The sequence below is a fragment of the Cervus elaphus genome, chromosome 30 (assembly GCF_910594005.1).
Source record: "Cervus elaphus chromosome 30, mCerEla1.1, whole genome shotgun sequence".
Taxonomy (NCBI): domain Eukaryota; kingdom Metazoa; phylum Chordata; class Mammalia; order Artiodactyla; family Cervidae; genus Cervus; species Cervus elaphus.
Window position 1 is genome coordinate 25,682,995 of NC_057844.1, and position 24,207 is coordinate 25,707,201.

General features: G+C 39.9%; 1 protein-coding gene across 1 annotated transcript in view; it reads left to right on the forward strand.

The window, feature by feature from the left end:
* Window positions 1–22,121, forward strand: part of CCDC169 (coiled-coil domain containing 169) — a 43,458-nt gene extending 21,337 nt beyond the window's left edge. The window contains exons 5-8 of the mRNA XM_043891864.1: window positions 11,201–11,303; window positions 11,510–11,562; window positions 17,804–17,880; window positions 22,046–22,121. Coding sequence (XP_043747799.1) covers window positions 11,201–11,303; window positions 11,510–11,562; window positions 17,804–17,880; window positions 22,046–22,061 — 249 coding nt within the window. The 3' untranslated portion in view covers window positions 22,062–22,121. The remainder of the gene's footprint in view (window positions 1–11,200; window positions 11,304–11,509; window positions 11,563–17,803; window positions 17,881–22,045) is intronic.
* The last annotated feature ends 2,086 nt before the right edge of the window (window positions 22,122–24,207 follow it).

Below are 24,207 nucleotides of genomic sequence, written 5' to 3' on the forward strand. Positions count from 1 at the left end.
AGTTTCATTAGGTCCCATTTGTTTATTTTTGCTTTTACTTCCAATATTCTGGGAGGTGGGTCATAGAGGATCCTGCTGTGATTCATGTTGGAGAGTGTTTTGCCTATGTTCTCCTCTGGGAGTTTTATAGTTTCTGGTCTTACATTTAGATCTTTAATCCATTTTGAGTTTATTTTTGTGTATGGTGTTAGAAAGTGTTCTAGTTTCATTCTTTTACAAGTGGTTGACCAGTTTTCCCAGCACCACTTGTTAAAGAGGTTGTCTTTTTTCCATTGTATATCCTTGCCTCCTTTGTTGAAGATAAGGTGTCCATAGGTTCATGGATTTATCTCTGGGCTTTCTATTCTGTTCCATTGATCTATATTTCTGTCTTTGTGCCAGTACCATACTGTCTTGATGACTGTGGCTTTGTACTAGAGTCTGAAGTCAGGCAGGTTGATTCCTCCAGTTCCATTCTTCTTTCTCAAGGTTACTTTGGCTATTTGAGGTTTTTTGTATTTCCATACAAATTGTGAAATTCTTTGGTCTAGTTCTGTGAAAAATACCATTGGTAGCTTGATAGGGATTGCATTGAATCTATAGATTGCTTTGGGTAAAATAGCCATTTTGACAATATTGATTCTTCTAATCCACGAACACGGTATGTTTCTCCATCTGTTTGTGTCCTCTTTGATTTCTTTCATCAGTGTTTTATAGTTTTCTATGTATAGGTCTTTTGTTTCTTTAGGTAGATATACTCCTAAGTATTTTATTCTTTTTGTTGCAATGGTGAATGGTATTGTTTCCTTAATTTCTCTTTCTGTTTTTTCATTGTTAGTGTATAGGAATGCAAGGGATTTCTGTGTGTTAATTTTATATCCTGCAACTTTACTATATTCATTGATTAGCTCTAGTAATTTTCTGGAAGAGTCTTTAGGGTTTTCTATGTAGAGGATCATGTCATCTGCAAACAGCGAGAGTTTCACTTCTTCTTTTCCTATCTGGATTCCTTTTACTTCTTTTTCTGCTCTGATTGCTGTGGCCAAAACTTCCAACACTATGTTGAATAGTAGTGGTGAGAGTGGGCACCCTTGTCTTGTTCCTGATTTCAGGGGAAATGCTTTCAATTTTTCACCATTGAGGGTGATGCTTGCTGTGGGTTTGTCATATATAGCTTTTATCATGTTGAGGTATGTTCCTTATATTCCTGCTTTCTGGAGAGTTTTAATCATAAATGAGTGTTGAATTTTGTCAAAGGCTTTCTTTGCATCTATTGAGATAATCATATGGTTTTTATCTTTCAATTTGTTAATGTGGTGTATTACGTTGATTGATTTGCGGATATTAAAGAATCCTTGCATTCCTGGGATAAAGCCCACTTGGTCATGGTGTATGATTTTTTTAATATGTTGTTGGAGTCTGTTTGCTAGAATTTTGTTAAGGATTTTTGCATCTATGTTCATCAGTGATATTGGCCTGTAGTTTTCTTTTTTTGTGGCATCTTTGTCTATTTTTGGTATTAGGGTGATGGTGGCCTCACAGAATGAGTTTGGAAGTTTACCTTCTTCTGCAATTTTGATGAACTGTTATTCTTGAAGAAAATGTCATTCTCTAAGAAGCAGAGAATTATATTTCTCTTCAAAAGAACAAAAAAATGTTAGAAGAACCAAGAGTGGGGCCACATACTAAGCAGAAAGGAAAGATAATGAAAGTTCAGGCTCCTAAGGAACTGACCGTCTCTATTCTCTGGGTAGATACCCTGAGTGTTCTGCTTTTCTTACACAGTGGAATTCAGGAGGGGTTTGTCTAAAGAGCAGGGATTAGGAATCTAAGCCAGGGAGCTGGTGCTGGAAGTAGCCAGTGAAAGTGAAAGTTGCTCAGTCCTGTCTGACTCTTTGAATTCTCCAGGTCAGAATACTGGAGCGGGTAGCCTTTCCCTTCTCCAGGGGATCTTCCCAATGCAGGGATCAAACCCAGGTCTTCCGCATTGCAGGTGGATTCTTTAGCAGCTGAGCAAGGGAAGCTGAACAAAGGAAGCCCAAGAACACTGGAGTGGGTAGCCTACCCTTCTCTAGCGGATCTTCCCCACCCAGGAATTGAACCGGGGGTCTCCTGCATTGCAAGCAGATTCTTTACCAACTGAGCTATGAGGGAAGTTGGAAGTAACCAACTGCTAAGCAAGAAAAACTTGGGATCCTAGAATCCTGCATCCAGTCAAGAAATCTCTCTTTTCCAAGGACAGAAGAGATATTGTCTTATTCTTTATAGAAAAAGCAGTATTTGTGAGGATTAGACATGTACCATTTGTGTAATGCAAACATTTTGGTCTTCTGTTAATATTAGGTTGATAATCAGAGAAAAGGGCTTAAATTAGTTGTTTCTGTTTGTAAATTTACAGACACTTTATCCTTGTTGTAGATTGCTTAGTCTTTTGGAGTAACCTATACATGCATACTGGAGAAGGCAATGGCACCCCACTCCAGTACTCTTGCCTGGAAAATCCCATGGACGGAGGAGCCTGGTAGGCTGCAGTCCATGGGGTTGCGAAGAGTCGGACATGACTGAGTGACTTCACTTTCACTTTTCACTGCCATGCATTGGAGAAGGAAATGGCAACCCACTCCAGTGTTCTTGTCTGGAGAATCCCAGGGATGGTGGAGCCTGGTGGGCTGCCATCTGTGGGGTCACACAGAGTCAGACATGACTGAAGCGACTTAGCAGCAGCAGCATACATGCATACTTAAGAAACTGATGTTTCTTAGTTTGAATACTGATGTTGAGTAACTTCAAATTGCAAGTTTGCTTATGAGCAACAAAAGGATGAATGCTTCTTTTGTCGTGAAGGCTACTAGAGATATATAAAGCCAGTACACATAGTGCCTGACAGAGTGAGCAGCATATTAGTTCCCTTCCTTCCTTCCCTTGATGAAAGAGAAGTATAATTTCATTGAAGCAAGTCTGTTGTGAAATTAACCTTGATCCACTTGAAGGAATAAGGGCAAGAGCAAAGCCCAGAGATCTGCAATCTGACTTACTAAGCTCTGCTGTCACACAAGTTGTGAATCTTCTGGTACCTTCTGAAAGCTCTGGTAGAATTCTGTGGGTTTTTTGTACCTGTCCAGATAGCAGGGACTTCTGTAGGGATTTAATGCTTCAAATAAAAAGTGTAAAAGTGTAGAACCTTTACTTCCCTTGGGCCAGCTGGGTTATACATTTTCTAGCCCCTTTTGTTTGCATCCACTGGAAACAGAACCTAGAGCCTCCCTAATATTCCAAGAATTTTCAGGTGTGTCCCACAAAGATCTGTAGCCTTTCCTTGGAAAGCTAGAATCTGTTTTAAGTGTACCAAACAACTAATGTCAAGGCTAATTAGGTTGTTTCAAGTCTGATGAGCACTAGCTATTTCTCAGGTTCTGATCTGGCCCTCTGGGTTTCTTCATTAATCTCATTTAGGTAGGTTACGGAGCTGAAGACGCACTATGCTCTTTATCAGAGCTTGATGACCTCCAGTATGCAGCCCCACAGATGATTCCCCAGCAGTATTCTGAGCAATCTTTCAGTGCTTTACTGTCATGACTAACATTTGGCAACGCGTGCCTTCTTTCCTAGGTTAGCTGCTTTAGGCCAAGTCAAGCTTAGTACCCATGACACTGCACCACATACAGGGAAGAAGATTGGCTCCTCTGCTTCCCAGCTTCTCTTTACTGACCAGCACTGCCACATCCTTAGCTGCTAGCCTGTCTATCAAGTTGTGTTCTTTAACTTTCAAACTCTTTAAGAATCACATGGATAATGTATTGAAAGTTTATGTTTTGGGGTTTACTCCAAGAGATCCTCATTTCATAGGTCTAGGGTAAGCCCTGAACACTAGTATTTTTAGTAGGCATTTCAATAGGTTCTATTGCAGAGCACAATTTGAAGGAAAAAAAAAAGATTTGGGCAATTTATATCCCTCAGAAGAAAGATGGTGCAGACAGCCTGTGTTGTGACAAGTTACTATAAAGTTTTTATCACCAAGTTCCGCCATTTCCCTGTGGCCCGCTCTACTGCAAAGTGGAAGTCCTAGTCCTGACACATCTGGAATCATGAAATCAATGATCCCTTATCTCAGTCTGTTTGGGATACTATTTAAAAAAACACAAAACCACAAACTGAGTGGTTTTTAAGCAGCAGAAATTTATCTGTCACAGTTCTAGAGGCTGAGAAGTCCAGGATGATGATGCCAGCGGATTCAGTGTTTGCTGAGGGCTCGCTTTTTGGTTCATAGATGACGCCCTCTTATTGTGTCGTCACATGGTGCAAGGGGTGATGGGGATCCGAGGGGGTCTATTTCATAAGGGCATTAAGCCTGTTCATGAGGGCTCCACCCTCATAAGCTAAGCGTCTCCCAAAGGCCCCCATCTCCTGATACCATCACATCAGGCATTAAGATTTCAGTATATGAGTTTGGGAGAGGGACATTCAGACTGTAGCACCCCTATTTCTCTCTGCTTATAATCTTCCCCCAGTGTCCTCTCCTTTGTTTTCCACCACATCCAGACAACTTGGACCCTTCAAGGAAACCTCTTGCCAACACATGTGCTCTGTCAATCAGACGGTTAGCGCACAGGAGATTCTGTTCCTAAAGCCAACAGAAGGGCTGGTGGTGTGAGGCACAAGGAAGGGGGTGGAGAAACAGAAAAGAAACATTATTTATTTAGGAAAATATTTGGTCCACCTCAAGTGTTCTCTGCAGGACTTTTGGTCAATCTATAGAAAATCAATTCATAGAAAGACAATTTGCCAAAATCCAAATCCTTATAATTTGTTCTTATAATCTTAAGACATTTTCAGGAAGGTTCAATTTGTTGAAAATGGTCTGTAGAATCAATATGAGGTATTCTGTCACAGACGTCATCAGATTTGTGTTCTCCCCAAAGATCAGAATGGTTTATTTGGAGACAAATGTAACCTCAAATCAGAGTAAAGTTAAATTTTATGTGTAAATCTATTATAATAACAATGTTGTCCACCAGGGGGCGCTTGACACTTAAGCATGCAGAATGCTGTGTTCATTGTTACAATTGCCTTCCTTGAGAAGTATGGCATATCTGCAAGTTGTGATTAACTGTTTTCTTAGAGTTTTCTCTTATAAACACTCAATAGAGTGATTTTTTTAAGCTTGTAGTTTTTATATGTTCTTTAATAGAGCAATTACCACTATTTAGAAAAATAGGTGGCCAAAGTATGTGAAGAACTGACTCATTTGAAAAGACCCTGATTCTGGGAAAGATTGAAGGCAGGAGGAGAAGGGGACGATAGAGGATGAGATGGTTGGATGGCATCACCGACTCAATGGACATGAGTTTGAGTAAACTTCAGAGTTGGTGATGGACAGGGAAACCTGGCGTGCTGCAGTCCATTGTGTTGCAAAGAGTCAGACACGACTGAGCGACTGAACTGAATTGAGGTGGCTGATAGAGCCTCTTTTCTACTTGGGATAAAGGAAAGGGACATAAAAAAAAATCTAAGTATGTTGATTTCAGGTGTGTAAATATCCCCTGAAATTTCTTATTCTTATCTTGTTGTTTCAGTCTTCTGTTAGAAGGTGACTTTTTACAAACAGATTAAGACATGAATATAGGTGAAGTATGATACTGCTTGCAATGCTAAGAACTGACTAGTTTCAAAAATAAAACAGCTCTTCCATAATAGGAGTAGAATTAATTGTGTGTGTGTGTGAGAGAGAGATTTGGGGTGGGGGAGGAAGGGGCATAGTTTCTAGTGGAGTCTTCAATTTAGCTGTAGCTTTAGTATATCTTTCCAAGCTGCAGTTTTCTAGCATGTGACCACTGATTATATAATCAGATAAAACCAGCTCTTTGGGAAGACCAAGAACTTGTGAGTCTTCCAGTGATTTGGATGTGATGGGATAAGAGACTGTGTGCCTTTAATAAAATTGTTTTTAAATACTAGTTTATTTTGAAGTCAGTAAAATAAAGAATCAAAATCTAGAATGAATCTTAACGTTATTGTAGTATGACTTTATAATTTTTAAAGGATTTCCAATGTGTATAACAATTTTATAAATGGAATTACAAATGTCTTGCATTTAATGGTCCATGACAGATGTAGTTTTCACAAAATCCAGTGTTTGTCCTCATTCTTTCAGCTCTCTTCCCCTTGCTCTACTCCAGAAAACCAGCAGCCAGGATTACTCCTCACAGCACAGGAAATTGGGGGGTTCTTCAGTTGAGAAACTAAGATGTCCTTAAGAAAAGCAGTCAGTGTGTCCACCCAGAGAATGTATCTCACAGACTTCCCAGCACAGGGAGGGTCATTGACTGAGGACCCTTGGTCTTGGGCTTTGAAGTCCATCACTGCTTTTCACCAAGACCACACCTCCCACCGTTCTTACCACATGATCAGATGCAGGGGGGATACCAAGGCAGACGTATTCCTGGGAAACATAGTTACCCTCTTGTCGGTAGTTTTGCCAGACTTTCCTTAGGCGGCTGCCAGCCTGGGCTGCTTCCGCTTCCTCCTGACATCTCTCTCTCCCGTTCACGGAGGGTCACACTTGCATTACAGTTGACTCCTTTCCCAGCCCTCTCCCACTCCTTTCCTATTTCCTTTCACACAGGCATCTGTGTGAAAAGATCCATCTAATAATGGATTATTTTCACATCTAATCCCATCTTGGTATCTGCTTCTTAGAAGACCACGTCTACAGCTGGTGGTACTGGGGGTGCTATGAGAAAACAGGGGTAACATGAGATTTGGGCCTGGCCCACTTACTGTGTGACAGCCAGCAGGTGCTGTCCTGATCAGTAGATTAGTAGATCGGCACCAACGGATCCCGGCTCAGTGTGGCCATTCAGTTGCTAAGGACTTCGCCAATGGCAACCTTGGAAAATGTTCTTGTGGAGGAAAATACTGTGAAAGAAGCCTACAGACATTTGGAAAATACAGGATTATTACTAAGTTGTATTTTCATCCTTTATAAGGATAATGAGAGGCTGAGAATAGTTAGTAAGCCCTTAATACCTAACAATGAAAAGCAGAGAGCCTTGGTGTGGTAGTGTCTAAAAGAAGCTGTATACAGTAGTGAAAGGGAGGCCACAACAGAACAGCAGGGCTGTCCAAGCAGGCCTTCTGGGAAGGGCGGGGCCCTGATGGGAAGAACCAGGGACCCTAAACCTGTGGCAGGACATCTGGATGACTGCCCATCGTGACTCTACCCCTCCACCCAGCCCCTCCGGGTGAGCAGAGGCAGCCCACCTCCAGCTCTGGGAAGGGCTGGAGCCCTCACAGTCCTGGAAGCTGCTGCACAGGCCTCTCGCCGATAGGGTGACCATCTGCCCCTCTGGAGCTGCCCCTGCCTCTTCTCCTGGCTGCCAAGATGGTCAGGGAGGGTGGTGCTGAACATCTACAATGTTTAAAACGAAAACATTCAGAACAGAGGAGCGGAGGCTGAGGACAGTTAGCCTAGTGAAAAGCATGACTCCGCTTATTTCCCAGAAATCACTGACCAAAGAAGCGGCTGGGTTACTAGAAGGAAGGACCCTGCAGTAGCAGTCCAAGTACGTATCATGACAGTACCTCTAGCCTGACCCTCAAGAGACCTCTGACCACGTCCCCAAGTGGTTGTACACTGCGGGAAAGGATATAACCAGGATGGGGGTCTAAGCCTGGAGTACACATCACAGTGACCATGTGCCCACAGACTCGCCTAGCCCCACAGTGATGATTTTCTCAGTCCCTGAATACCTAATGAAGTACATATACTTGGCAGTTGAAGTTAACCTTCCATCAGGCCCTCATCTCTGAAGTAAAAGCTATCATGGTGCAGAAAACCAAATAGAAATGTGGGAAATGGTGCCTTCCCCCACCCAGGCCAAAATTGCTGAACAAAAATAATTTCTTATCCCAGGGAAGACAGCAGAGGGCTTAAAATAGCTCTGTTTAATTTGCCAGTCTGACCTCTGCAAACCCTGGGTGTATCTTAGAGAAAGACTGTAGGTTACTGCAGACCTAACCAGTTAGTAGCCCCAACTGTCTTGCCAGGTTTGGTATCATTGCTAGAGCAGACTAGCAGGTCTTCAGTGTAGGCTGTGCGGCCACTGCTTTGGAGAGTGTACTCTCCAGTCTGACTAGAAAAGAGAGTCAAGACCAATTTGCGGCTTCTAGTTTCAGTTCCAGTTACGTATAGTGCTTGGAAGTCATCGATCTTGTCACCACAACAACAGCAAAGATGGGTAACCCGAAAATCAGTGATTTTACTCATTAAAAAACTGAATTTGCAGAGCAAAGTCCCACCCTGAAATCTGTATAAACAGACAAATCCAGACAGGCATTGAGATCTGCTTAGCCTGGAATACAAACTGATAGGAACACTTAAATGGTAATTGTGATGCGTTACTGGAGGACGTATAGGCGCATCCATTATGAAAGTTGGAGACTTAACACCCCCTGTCAGTAATTGATAAATCAGAAAGGCAGAAAAATCAATAAAGATACTCAATAGCTTATCCGAATAGCATTATCAGTCAACTCAATCTGTTGACATTTAGAGTGTTCCGTCCCACTACAGCAGAATACAGATTCTCCTCAAGCTTGGGTGTAACATTCACCAGTGTAAAGCACATTCTAGGCACCCTATTAGACTCTGAGCTTCATGAGGTTAGGGTCTGAGTTTATCAGTCTCACTGTGGAATCCCCAGCACAATGCCTGACACACAGGAGGTGCTTGATGAATATTTTTTTGCATAAAGGAATGAATTGTAAAATTGGGAGACAAGACAAGGAATCAGATCATCAAGGGAATAGCACCAAGATACAGTCTTCACACAGAGAAAGCAGATGGAAAATATTTAAGACTCAAAGGTTAAGACTGCAAACCCACACTGACAAATAACAGAAATCATCCTTTTATTGTAGAAACTACCACTTGATTAATGTTCTTAAACCCCTGCTTTCATCATATCGCTTCTTTAATAACTTTCAATAGCTCCGGTGTTTCGACTCCTGAACTTAGTATCCTAAGCCTTCTCTAACCAGGACCTTCCCTAGTTATCTTACCTTGCCTCTTATTAATTGCTCAGATATTATTAATTGCTTCAGCTCTTGAATTTATCTATTTCCTATCTACATTTCTTGTATGAACCTCTAGAGTTTTGGCTGTATCTCATTTATATCTGATTAATATGAAAATAATTTATGTTCCATTTGTTTATTTGTAAATTAATTTCTTTCTGTATTTTAAGTGCATTTTTCCATTGACTCAGTATTAAAAATGATTAGATTCTATTTACATCTCTAAAAATGTATTAACAAATGATGTAAGTGAAGCATATTCCTACAGAAAGCTAAGCTTGGAATCCTTGGAGCAAGGGTCTATGTAGCAAAATTTTGGACTACATCCATCACTCCCTGATTGTCCCTTCAAAAACTCTCATTTTGGAGCATTGGTTTACTTCGTAAGGGTTTAATTTTCTATAGAGAACTCAGTCCATTTATCCTCTTCTACTTATAGGGCTTTCATTGATTTTCTTCTGGATCAAGTTTGTGTTTGGAGGTATGTATGTATGTGTACATGCTAGGTTGTGTCTGACTCTTTGCGACCCCATGGACTATAGCCCACTAGGCTCCTCTGTCCATGGGATTTTCCAGGCAAGAATACTGGAGTGGGTTGCCATTTCCTCTTCCAGGGGGTCTTCCCAATGCAGGGATTGAACCCGAGTCTCCTGCATCTCCTGCAATCCAGGCAGATGCTTTACCACTGAGCCACCAGGGAAGCCTGTATTTGGGGGTGGGGGGTTGGAAACCACTTAGGACACCAGTGCATAATTTTTGAAGACAAATAATGCCTGCCTGAGAAATATCACTGATCATGTTTTAACAGAGATGTTAAGCAAATATGCATAGTGGAGAATTGTCACTTCCAAAGGATTTGTTATTTGTTATTGCTGTTATTTTTAGACACTAGAACTTGTCCTGTTAGAGCTGACCTAATTATTCCCATTAATACAATTTTTTTACACTTCTAATAATTACCAGCAAATATCTAAGAGAAAATCAGTAAGTTTTTAGAGAATGAGCTAAATTTCAGGAGGTAGGTATGAGCTCTAAAATAACTTGCAGTTTTGCTTTGTGGTGATTTAAATCAGTTGCTTCCATTTTTATTTGAATGTTTCTTTTAATAGATTCCATGACCCAGATCATGACCAGCAAAAGCTGTGTAGAATTCAACTTGGAGATTTTTTAATTTAATGTGTCAGAATATGAGAAATAATGGGAGTTATTGGGAAAGATCAGTTATTAGTTTAGGAATTAACATTCTAAACCCAATCTGTGTAATGCATTATTGTTCTGGTGCTTGGCTAACCCTTTTCTCTATGCTGTTCACCTATTTGTGGTGATGGGTTGATGTCGTGGTTTCCAGAACTATTCTACTCTGCCATATTTTCACAGTTCCCTTGATTATCAACTTTACTGCCTGTTCTTCTTTTTACTTATTTATTTATGGCTGTACTGGGTCTTCGTTGCTGTGTGGGCTTTTCCTTAGCTGTACCAAGTGAGAGCTTCTGTTGTTGTGGAGCACAGGCTCCTGAGTGCCCTGGCTTCAGTAGCTGTGGCACGGGGGCGCAACAGTTGCAGATCCCGGGCTCTCAAGCACAGGCTCAGTAGTTGTGGCACACAGGCTTAGTTGCTCCATGGCATGTGGGATCTTCCCAGAGCAGATCAAACCCATGTCTCCTGCATTTGCAGGCAGATTCTCTACCCCTGAGCCACCAGGAAAACCCTTACTGCCTGTTCTAACACTGTACTTTAGTTACCCTGATAGCAATCATATGAATACACACATATAGTACTCATTTAGTGTGTATTGTCTTTGGAGTCAGATTACCTGGATTCCAGCTCTGCCGTTTACTAGCTCTGTGCCTTTGGGCAAGTTATTTAAGCTCTATCAGATGTAGTTTTCTCAACAGTAAAATGAATATATTAGCCATCTCGGTGTCTGTAATAAGGATTAAATAAAATAGTCTGTGGAAATCATTTAGCACAGTATATGGCTATTGTTAGGGTTCAATAAATATTATTATTATTGCTGAAAAGGTACATATTATAGACTTTTGAAGTAACAGAATGATATGGAATAGAAGGAATTTGCCAATGAAGAAATTGGTGGTCCTAATATTTAAAATGTGAGTGCATGTAAAAATACTGTTTATACTTTCAGAAATCCTTAAATGCATTGCTTGAACAATTAGAGAAAGAAAAAAGGAATCTTGAAAATCAAGTGAAAGACTATGCACTGAGACTGGAACAAGAGTCAAAGGTTTGTTTTTATTCTATGCTAAGAAATTCCTTTGGAACTGCCATGATTTTTGGTATGTTATTAAAAACATACTATATAATTCTACAGTATACTTACAAAACTATTTTGTATACTATTTTTGAAAAGCGTAGAGACATAACTTGGCAGTAGTCTTGCTAGTACTGTAAATCTCTGATATCAGTTTCTTTACTTTTGTATCTTTCACATAAGCTTACCACAGGACCAACAATGAGCGCTGTACATACCTCGCTGAAATGTCTCAGGTAACTTGTTTCTTTACCTTCAGTTTTTAAGAGGTACTGTAAATTATGTTTTTCACTTTTCTAGGTTTTTTGATTGGCTTGGTTTAGTAGAAAGCAGCTGTTGGAATTAAAGGAGAAAAAGTACCGAGTTTCTATATATGGAAGGTAAAAAAGAAAACATGTAACTTTTATCAGTCAGTCAGTTCAGTGGCTCAGTTGTGTCTGGCTCTTTGTGACCCCATGAGTCGCGGCATGCCAGGCCTCCTTGTCCATCACCAACTCCTGGAGTCTACCCAAACCCATGTCCATTGAGTTGGTGATACCATCCAGCCATCTCATCCTCTGTCGTCCCCTTCTCCTCCTGCCCCCAATCCTTCCCAGCATTAGGGTCTTTTCCAGTGAGTCAACTCTATGCATGAGGTGTCCAAAGTATTGGAGTTTCAGTCTCAACATCAGTCCTTCCAATGAACACCCAGGACTGATCTCCCCCAGGATGGACTGGTTGGATCTTCTTGCAGTCCAAGGGATTCTCAAGAGTCTTCTCCAACACCACAGTTCAGAAGCATCAGTTCTTCGGCTCTGAGCTTTCTTCACCATCCAACCCTCACATCCATACATGACAACTGGAAAAACCATAGCCTTGACTAGACAGACCTTTGTTGGCAAAGTAATGTCTCTGCTTTTATTTATTTATTTATTTTTTATGTCTCTGCTTTTAAATATGCTATCTAGGTTGGTCATAACTTTCCTTCCAAGGAGTAACCATCGTTTAATTTCATGGCTGCAATCACCATCTGCAGTGATTTTGGAGCTCAAAAAAATAAAGTCTGCCACTGTTTGCACTGTTTCCCCATCTATTTCCCATGAAGTGATGGGACCAGATGCCATGATCTTAGTTTTCTGAATGTTGAGCTTTAAGCCAACTTTTTCACTCTCCTCCTCCACTTTTATCAAGAGGCTTTTTTAGTTCCTCTTCACTTTCTGCCATAAGGGTGGTGTCATCTGTATATCTGAGGTTATTGATAGTTCTCCCAGCAATCTTGATTCCAGCTTGTGCTTCTTCCAGCCCAGCATTTCTCATGATGTACTCTGCATGTAAGTTAAATAAGCAGGGTGACAATATACAGCCTTGATGTACTCCTTTTCCTATTTGGAACCAGTCTGTTTTTCCATGTCCAATTCTAACTGTTGCTTCCTGACCTGCATACAGGTTTCTCAAGAGGCAGATCATGTGATCTGGTATTCCCATCTCTTTCAGAATTTTCCATAGTTTGTGGTGATCCACCCAGTCGAAGGCTTTGGCGTAGTCAATAAAGCAGAAATAGATGTTTTTCTGGAACTCTGTTGCTTTTTCGATGATCCAGTGGATGTTGGCAATTTGATCTCTGGTTCCTCTGGCCTTGCTAAATCCAGCTAAATTCACATTCCCGGATGTCTGGCTCTAGGTGAGTGATCACACCATCATGACTATCTGGGTTGTGAAGATCTTTTTTGTATAGTTCTTCTGTGTATTCTTGCCACCTCTTCTTAATATTTTCTGCTTCTGTTAGGTCCATACCATTTCTGTCCTTTATTGAGCCCATCTTTGCATGAAATGTTCCCTTGGTACCTCTAATTTTCTTGAAGAGATCTCTAGTCTTTCCCATCCTGTTATTTTCCTCTATTTCTTTGCACTGATCGCTGAGGAAGGCTTTTTTATCTCTCCTTGCTATTCTTTGGAACTCTGCATTCAAATGGGAATATCTTTCCTTTTCTCCTTTGCTTTTCGCTTCTCTTCTTTTCACAGCTATTTGTAAGGCCTCCTCAGACAGCAGTTTTGCTTTTTTGCATTTCTTTTCCATGGGGATGGTCTTGATCCCTGTCTCCTGTACAGTGTCACGAACCTCCGTCCATAGTTCATCAGGCACTCTGTCTATCAGATCTAGTCCCTTCAATCTGTTTCTCACTTCCACTGTGTAATCATAAGGGATTTGATTTAGGTCATACCCGAATGGTCTAGTGGTTTTCCCTACTTTCTTCAATTTAAGTCTGAATTTGGCAATAAGGAGTTCATGACCTGAGCCACAGTCAACTCCCAGTCTTGTTTTTGCTAACTCTATAGAGCTTCTCCATCTTTGGCTGCAAAGAATATAATCAATCTGATTTCAGTGTTGACCATCTGGTGATGTCCATGTATAGAGTCTTCTCTTGTGTTGTTGGAAGAGGGTATTTGCTATGACCAGTGTGTTCTCTTGGCAAATCTCTATGAGCCTTTGCCCTGCTTCATTCTGTACTCCAAGGCCAAATTTGCCAATTACTCCAGGTGTTTCCTGACTACCTACTTTTGCATTCCAGTTCCCTGTAATGAAAAGGACATATTTTTGGGTGTTAGTTCTAAACAGTCTTGTAAGTCTTCATAGAACCGTTCAACTTAAGCTTCTTCAGTGTTACTGGTTGGGGCACAGGCTTGGATTACTCTAATATTGAGTGGTTTGCCTTGGAAACGAACAAAGATCGTTCTGTCATTTTTGAGATTGCATCCAAGTACTGCATTTCGGACTCTTTTGTTGACCATGATGGCTACTCCATTTCTTCTAAGGTATTCCTGCCTACAGTAGTAGATATAATGATCATCTAAGTTAAATTCACCCATTCCAGTCCATCTTAAGTTAGTTGATTCCTAGAATATCGACATTCACTTTTGCCATCTCCTGTTTGACCACTTCCAATTTGCCTTGATTCATGGACCTAACATTCCAGGTTCCTATGCAATATTGCTCTTTACAGCATCGAACCTTGCTTCTATCACCAGTCACATCCACAACTGGGCATTGTTTTTGCTTTGGCTCCATCCCTTCATTCTTTCTGGAGTTATTTCTCCACTGATCTCCAGTAGCATATTGGGCACCTACTGACCTGGGGACTTCATCTTTCAGTGTCCAATCTTTTTCCTTTTCATACTGTTCATGGGGTTCTCAAGGCAAGAATATGGAAGTGGTTTGCCATTCCCTTCTCCAGTGGACCACATTCTGTCAGACCTCTCCACCATGACCCTGCCGTCTTGGGTGGCCCCACACAGCATGGCTTAGTTTCATTGAGTTAGACAAGGCTGTGGTCCTGTGATCAGATTGGCTAGTTTTCTGTGATTATGGTTTCAGTGTGTCTGCCCTCTGATGCCCTCTCGCAACACCTACCGTCTTACTGTGGTTTCTCTTCCCTTGGACGTGGGGTATCTCTTCACGCCTGCTCCTTACCATGGACGAGGGGTATCTCCTCACGGCCGCCTCCTCCTGACCTTGAACGTGGAGCAGCTCCTCTCGGCCCTCTTGTACCCGGGCAGCCACCGTTCCTTGGACGCGGGGCTGCTCCTCCTGGCCACAGCCCCTGACCTCGGGCGTGGGGCGGCTCCTCTCGGCCACCGCCCCGACCTCGGGCGTGGGGTCACCCTTCTCGGCCACGCTTGTGCACGGTCCATCACAGCTGCACAGTCCATCGCAGCTACTGGACTTTTATAAAAAGGTAAAAATAAGATATATGTTTCCCAAATTAATACATTTTGTGTACTTGTTTCTTTAGTTATTCCTTTAGTTCGATTTGTAATTACTTGAATTTACACAAATAAGTAGTTTTCATTCCTCTGTCATGAAAGTCAAGGCATTTTACCTCATAGCTATGCATGATGGTCTAAGATAGACCCCACACTGCTATTGCTAGAAAGTGTGTACTTACAAGCAGCAGGACAGGGAAGTGATCAATGAATTATGAAAGACACTGCACATACTTTCCACAGTTTTTCATTTGCTTTTCCATTTCATTTATGATGTTGTTGGTATATAGAGTTTTTGTTTAGATGTTGTCAAAGCTATCTTTTATTTATGGCTTCTTATGTCATATTTTAAAAGACTGTCTTTGTCTCAGTGTTTCATAACATTCATCACATCTCTTTAGTACTTATTTGGCTTAATATTTGACATTTAGATATTTAATCCTTATTCACTATTTTGATATATGTTTTCAGGTTAGGATGCAAATTCAGTTTTCAATGTGCATCATTTGAATGGAAGTGTCCAAAGAGGGGTAGGATGTGTGAATCTAAGGGAAAAAATAAAAGATCAGGACTGAAGGAATGGATTTAGAACTTATTAGCATATAGATTGGAGAAGGCAATGGCAACCCACTCCAGTACTCTTGCCTGGTGGGCTCCTGTCTATGGGGTTGCACAGAGTCAGACACAACTGAAGTGACTTAGCAGTAGCAGCAGCATATAGATAGTAAATGACCCCATGTGAATGAATCAAATGCATCAGGGAGAATACACAGGGTGAAGAGATAGTCTGAGATACAGCTTTGAAGAGTTTCAGCAGTGATAGCCAGGGAAGAAGAACCAAAAAGAGGGTCAGTGTCCTCAAGACATAGATACATGAGACATGGAGATAGAGGACCTTGAGGACTGGTTTTGACATAACAGTAATCACCTGATCACTGATTTGGTGTTTCCAGAGGCTTAATGAAGGGACTAGAAGGAAGAGAGTTAGCTTTGGGGATTGGAATTGAGAATGGAATGCACAGAACAACTTGAGAATGAAAGTCAGGGTAAGGGGTAAAGGCAAGCTTGGACTTTAGTGCCAACGAAGGTAAGTAAGAAATTGAGACAAAACTGTGGTCTTTTACCCATGAAATGGACAGTCAGTCCACCTTTTATAGTCCTGGATGCTTGGCTAGAAGCCCTGCTTCCTCCTGCTGTACCAGCATCCATGTGCCTTTCCTCATACCTTGTACTCTGTCTCCTCGGAATATGCTGTTTCTCCTACATTCCAGTTCTGCCTCCTTCAAGGTGTAGCAAAATGCCCTCTCCTTTATGAGGCCATGATATGATGAGAGGCCACAGACTTTGGAGTCACTGCAAATTGGACTTGAATCCCAGATTTGTACCTACTGTGGTGTGACCTTTGGGGGCCTCAATTTCTTTCCTCCTCTGTAAAAGGAAAGTAGTGGGAGTATCTTGTGGGGGATTTGTGAGGGTCTGGAGATATGATATATGTAAAGTGCTGAGTGAAATGCCTGGCACATAATTGGTTCTAAATTCCAGTAAACAGTGAATATTGTTTTCCTGTTTTTCTTTCCGATCTCCCTAGCCCCTCCCTCTGTGACAGGGGCATCAGCATTTCTACTTGCCTTAGCCATCCTCCTTTAGCTTTGTTTATCTGAAAAAAATCATTTGGGTGGAATAGCTCCTACTCTGATTATACAGGATCACTGAACATACAATCAAAGCGTATTTTAACAGCTTCCCAGGAAGATGTTAATCCTGTTTCCCTGTATAAATGTTAATAAGGATTTTCACTCCAGAGTGAATTGTTAATCTTTATAGTCAAAGATGGTTCTGACTATGTGAATACTATGGTGACTGGAAAGGTCAATGAATGATTTGCCATTCTTTCCATGCTGAATACATAAATAATTGATTCTTTAGTAGATAACTAGAGCTGTTTGCTGAGTCTGCTGTTTATATTTCTGCTGGCTTCACAGTTTTGGCTGAAACTGAGTTTCTACATCTTAGGATTCTTCCAATTTGCATGGTATATGGACAGTATGGACATTGCTTTTTTAAGAATATATAGGCAATCTAGCCAATATTTTATAATAACTATACAGCATAAAGCAAAATGAAGTGAAAGTGTTAGTCATTCAGTTGTGTCTGACTCTTTGCAACCCGGTGGCCTGTAGGTTGCCAGGCTCCTCTGTCCATGGAATTCTCCAGGCAAGAATACTGGAGTGGGTTGCCATTCCCTTCTCCAGGGGATCTTCCTGACCCAGGATCAAACCCTGGTCTCTTGCATTGCAGGCAGGTTCTTTACCCTCTGAGCCACCAGAGAAGCCCCCAAAATGCAGTATAACCTGTAAAAATTGTCAATCACTGTGTTGTACACCAGCGACATATAATATTGAACATCAACTATATTTCAATTAAAAAAGAAAGAAAGGAGAAAAAAAGATATACAGACATACCTAGGAAATATTGCAGGTTTGATTCCTGACCATCAAAGTAAAGTAAAACAAATATTACAATAAAGTGAGTCACATGAATTTTTTGGTTTCTAGTCCATATTAAATTTTTTTTATACTGTAATGTAGTACAACAGCCTTATATCTAAAATAACACTATCCATACCTGGTTAGGAAAGAGTTAATTGAGAATTGACTATTCCTCTTATCTCTGAAAGCAATCAAGAAATAAGAGGATAAATGCTAAATAAATACTAAATAAACTATTGTATTTCAGATCTCTGGCTCCTACCCAGTTTCTCAAAGGAAACAGATGGATCAGCTGCCTAAAATGAAAGAGAATATAGTGAAAACGTAAGACTAGATCTTTCCTTTCTAATTAATTACATTCAAATGTGAATGGTACTCATGAAACAGGTGTCCATTATATTTTGGAAGCTTAACTTTTATAGCAACAATGTAAAATAGCAGATGGTAAGAGAACTTAGAGAAGTTTGTATTCTCCATTTACAATTTATATATATCTGGTAGGTTCCAGGAATATTGTTCATCCTCAAACAGGGTGTTATTTTCTAAGCTAAAACAATGCTGTTCCCAAGTAGAGCATAGAACTACACCATTAACAACAGATTCAATTAAATGATCTGCCTTAAGCTTTTAGTTTTACCACTGTGGGTGAGAATCCCCTAGAAGAAATGGAGTAGCCATCATAGTCAACAAAAGAGTCTGAAATGCAGTACTTGGATGCAGTCTCAAAAATGACAGAATGATCTCTGTTCATTTCCAAGGCAAACCATTCAATATCAAGATAATCCAAGTCTGTGCCCCAACTGAAGGAGCTTAAGTTGAACAGTTCTATGAAGACCTACAAGACCTTTTAGAACTAACACCCCCAAAAGATATCCTTTTCATTATAGGGTAGGGGACTGGAATGCAAAAGTAGGAAGTCAAGAAACACCTGGAGTAACAGGCAAATTTGGCCTTGGAGTACAGAATGAAGCAGGGCAAAAGCTAATAGAGTTTTGCCAAGAGAACGCACTGGTCATAGCAAACACCCTCTTCCAACAACGCAAGAGAAGACTCTATACATGGACATCACCAGATGGTCAACACCGAAATCAGATTGATTATATTCTTTGCAGCCAAAGATGGAGAAGCTCTATAGAGTCAGCAAAAACAAGACTGGGAGCTGACTGTGGCTCAGGTCATGAACTCCTTACTGCCAAATTCAGACTTAAATTGAAGAAAGTAGGGAAAACCACTAGACCATTCAGGTATGACCCAAATCAAATCCCTTACAATTATACATAGGAAGTGGGAAATAGATTGAAGGGACTAGATTTGATAGACAGAGTGCCTGATGAACCATGGATGGAGGTTCGTGACATTGTACAGGAGACAAGGAGCAAGACCATCCCCAAGAAAACGAAAGGCAAAAAAGCAAAATGGCTGTTTTAAGAGGCCTGAAAAATGACTGTGACAAGAAGAGAAGCGAAAAGCAAAGGAGAAAAGGAAAGATATTCCCATTTGAATGCAGAGTTCCAAAGACGAGCAAGGAGAGATAAGAAAGCCTTCCTCAATGATCAGTGCAAAGAAATAGGGGAAAACAATAGAATGGGAAAGACTAGAGATCTCTTCAAGAAAATTAGAGGTACCAAGGGAACATTTCATGCAAAGATGGGCTCAATAAAGGACAGAAATGGTATGGACCTAACAGAAGCAGAAAATATTAAGAAGAGATGGCAAGAATACACAGAAGTACTGTACCAAAATGATTTTCATGGCCCAAATGATCATGATGGTGTGATCACTCACCTAGAGCCAGACATCCTGGAATGTGAAGTCAAGTGGGCTTTAGGAAGCATCACTATGAACAAGCTAGTGGAGGTGATGGAATTCCAGTTGAGCTATTTCAAATCCTGAAAGATGATGCTGTGAAAGTGCTGCACTCAATATGCCAGCAAATGTGGAAAACTCAGCAGTGGCCACAGGACTGGAAAAGGTCAGTTTTCATTCCAGTCCCAAAGAAAGGCAATGTCAAAGAGTGCTCTAACTACCATACAATTGCACTCATCTCACACGCTAGTCAAGTAATGCTCAAAATTCTCCAAACCAGGCTTCAACAGAACATGAACCATGAACTTCCACATGTTCAAGTTGGTTTTAGAAAAGGCAGAGGAACCAGAGATCAAATTGCCAACTGGATCATCGAAAAAGCAAGAGAATACCAGAAAAACATCTATTTCTGCTTTATTGACTATGCCAAAGCCTTCGACTGGGTGGATCACCACAAACTATGGAAAATTCTGAAAGAGATGGGAATACCAAACCACCTGACCTGTCCCTTGAGGAATCTGTATGCAGGTCAGGAAGCAACAGTTAGAATTGGACATGGAACAATAGACTGGTTCCAAATAGGAAAAGGAGTACATCAAGGCTGTATATTGTCACTGCGCTTATTTAACTTATATGCAGGGTACATCATGAGAAATACTGGGCTGGAAGAAGCACAATCTGGAATCAAGATTGCCGGGATAAATGTCAATAACCTCAGATATGCAGATGACACCACCGTTATGGCAGAAAGTGAAGAAGAACTAAAGAGCCTCTTGATGAAAGTGAAAGAGGAGAGTGAAAAAGTTGGCTTAAAGCTCAACATTCAGAAAACTAAGATCATGGCATCTGGTCCCATCACTTCATGGGAAATAGATGGGGAAACAGTGCAAACAGTGGCAGACTTTATTTTTTTGAGCTCCAAAATCACTGCAGATGGTGACTGCAGCCATGATATTAAAAGATGCTTGCTCCTTGGAAGGAAAGTTATGACCAACCTAGACAGCATATTAAAAAGCAGAGACATTACTGTGCCAACAAAGGTCCATCTGGTCACAGCTATGGTTTTCCCAGTTGTCATGTATGGATGTGAGAGTTGGACTATAAAGAAAGCTGAGCGTTGAAAAATGGAAGCTTTTGAACTGTGGTGTTGGAGAAGAATTTTGAGAGTCCCTCGGACTGCAAAGAGATCCAACCAGTCCATCCTAAAGGAAATCAGTCCTGAGTGTTCATTGGAAGGACTGATGTTGGAGCTGAAACTCCAATACTTTAGCCACCTGATGCAAAGAACTGATTCATTAGAAAATATCTTGATGCTGGGAAAGATTGAAGGTGGGAGGAGAACGACAGAGGGTTCGACAGAGGATGAGATGGTTGGATGGCATCACCAACTCAGTGGACATGAGTTTAGGTAAACTCCAGGAGCTGGCGATGGACAGGGAGGCCTGGCGTGCTACAGTCCATGGGGTTGCAAAGAATCGGACTCGACTGAGCGACTGAACTGAACTGAACCTTTTAGTGAGGAAGTATGGACACTGCAATAAATGTAGGTGTCAGTGCAGTTTAAACCATGTTTTCGTATGTGAATAAAAATAATTTAGGATGAATAAAGAACAGAGGAATATTTTAGGAGTTTAGGAGGTTATGTCTACACACGCTTTTCTGTGGTCCTGTACTAAGTACGGAAGAATTACTCAGGCAGTCCTTGTCTTCTATAACCTTATCTCATGGGGAAGTTGTCCTTATAAAGACATATGAGTCAATAAGGGAAAGACAGACTCATAGAAATCCATGAACAGGAATTCCAATATAACTGGATCCACAGATACTAGAATTTAAATTCAGAGAAGCCTTAAAGACCTCAGCAGATGTTCATGGATCATCACTTTAGTGGTTTGCCATATTGGATAGTAATTAAAGGCACAGGCTTTGAACTTTGACTTCCTGGATTCAAATTCCAGATCTACTTACTAACTATATAACCTGTATCTGTCTTCTGTCAGAGCTAACAGAGCTAATGATAGTATCTGCATCATAGAGATTTTGTGAAGTTAATAATGAGTAAACAAATAAAATTTAGAATAGTCCCTGACTCAGATTATGAGATCTAAGAATGTTGCTATTATTATTTGTAGTATAATAGACCACTAATTTATTCTCTGCTTCTTTTTTCTTCTCATTACCAACTGCCAATTTCACTTTCTACACTTTTACATTACAGACTCTGGTATATATCATAGTTTCAATTTCATTGTAATTTTAGGTCACGTATCTTTGGCTTACTCATGGATTCTTATTTCCATCTTGTCCATGCTCTACCTCATGGATTGTATTTTCTTAGCTTTAACTCACATTTCCAGAGACAAGCATCAGATTGGTCCATCTCATCCCTTTTTGGACAAAACTTTCCACATTAGGCCACCTCATGGGCTACTTCTGGGCCCTTGTATTTTTTGCCCTTGAGGGAGTTGCCTCTGTAGCTTGACAAGATGATATGATATGCTGTAACATATGGCTGTTTAGGATTATACAGTAAACAGAAAATCTGCATAGAGAGATTTCTCTGTGAAGGACTGTGGGCTGGGGAACTAGGATAACCAGGTAGTTCTCCCCATGTGACATACTAGTGTTTTTGTTGCACACAATGGTAACTAAAAGATCATGATTAATGCTTATCTTATTTCAGGGTAAGATGTAATTAAGTGAATCAGAAGACAATGAATGCCATGAGAGGACCAGTAAAAAAGATTTCAAGATCAAACCATCTTTCAAAACTCAATCTGTGATTCCTGAACTGGATAGTTTAGTATTTCTTCCCTTTTTTCATTTTAATTGAAGTTAGTGAAGTTAATGTTTCACATACTTTTCAGGGAATGAGATAGATAAGAAAGAACTATCAATCTTATCTTTAGATTTTCTTCTAGAAGTTTGTTCTTTCGTCTGTATGAAAGTAATTTTCTCAAGTGACCATAAACAATCTAATAGCATTCTTATGATTTTTAAAATATCCTAGTAAGCCTTAAGGTTGACATCATTACACTTGCTTTTAATGATATACTCATGATCTGTTCTGATAGTAACATTGCTATTTTATTGGATTCTAGTTAGCTGTTAGCTAAAAATGTGAGTTCATCAGAACTTTTCTGCTATTTCAGGCTATATCATGTTCAGCTTTTTAAAACTCAAGGTTTAAACAAAGCTGGAAATCAAATACATTTTAAACTTTGATTTGAACTATCATGGTGTTGTGGAAATAGCCTTCAATCAGGAATCAGCTGGGGTATAGTTCCCACCCTGCTATGAACTTTAGAGATCTGGGGTAAGTTCTTTCACCTCATCTTCATTTCCCACATCTGTAACTGAAGCAAACTATACAATTTCTAAGGTTTCTTACCATTCTAGAAAGCCAGTACTTATTAATCTGTAAGATCCTGCCACTTAACACATGGAAATTTAAGTCATTTTATGACATGTATTAATTTATGGGGATGGCCTAGTACTTTGGGCCATACTTTGGCCAAGTGTTCACAATACTCAAGTCTAGAGTGGAAATAGAACAAGGGTATGAGAAGTGTTATTTTAAGGCATTAAAAAATTTACAAATTCTCTTATTTCTATTTAGATTGTTTTCTTACTGTTACCTATGTCTGGAAGATACATATGATTTATTCCCCCTGTTTAATAAGTTAAATTATTGGACTTTACAGAAATCACTCAGGGGTAAGTATAGTTTCTGGTATTCTTACCTTATATCTGGTACCAAACCCTAAATTATATTCAGTATCACCAATAATGGATGCCAAATGCTTTTCTCTAACTATTTATAGATATTCACTTTCTTTAAATTAGAATACATACATTTCATATAGACAAATAATTATTCTATGTGACTTTAAAAAGTAATGCAGAGAAACAAAGTAACTTCCTGTAAATTATTCCAAATAGAAACCATTTGGAAATATTTTCACCGGTGTTTAAGCCAGCTACAGATATATCAGGTACCATGACTCATTTTATTAAATAATTACTAGATACTACATTTTTATTTATTTACTTCTGTGTACACTATTTCTAAAAAGGATTGTGTTACCTTTTACTAAATACAGAGATATATCTATAAATTGAACAAGACCCATAAGATGAAAGATAAAAATAAAAGTTAGTTTTGCTAGATTCCCAACTAAGAAAAAGCTCTATTTTAAGCTTCTTAGTAATCAGCACAAAGAAAGAGCAAATTACACACCTCTCTCTCTCTTTTTTTAATGGAAGGGATATACAAGTCGAGAAAAAGTTATACTTAATTCTGAGCTCTGAAGATAATTTGTCATGTGAAGCTTTATACAAAGTTGCATTTACTGAAATAATCAGTATAAAATTTATACTTTGGGGCCTTTATTTTACTGAATATTGAAATATGTATTAATATCATTTATTGATGTTTTTTTGAAGCATTCACAATTCCTGAAGTAAAATATCAGTAAACAATGTTTATTTCAAAAGTTTTAGCACCTATAAATGTATTACAAAATGTTAAAAAGTACCATTTATAAAAAAAATGTTGCTGTAATTAAAAAGATATAATGAGTAATAATGAGGATGTGGAGAAATTAGAACCCTCACACACTGGCCAAGTGTTCACAGTACTCAAGTCTAGAGTGGAAACAGAACAAGAGTATGAGAAGTGTTCTTTTAAGGCATTAAAAAAATTTACATCCTCTTGTGGGGATGTAAAACTGCACCACTGCTCTGAAAACAGTCCGTCAGTTCCTCAGAAGGTTAAACATAGAGTTACCATATCACCCAGCATTTCTACTCCTCTGGATACACCCCAGAGAAATGAAAACCAAG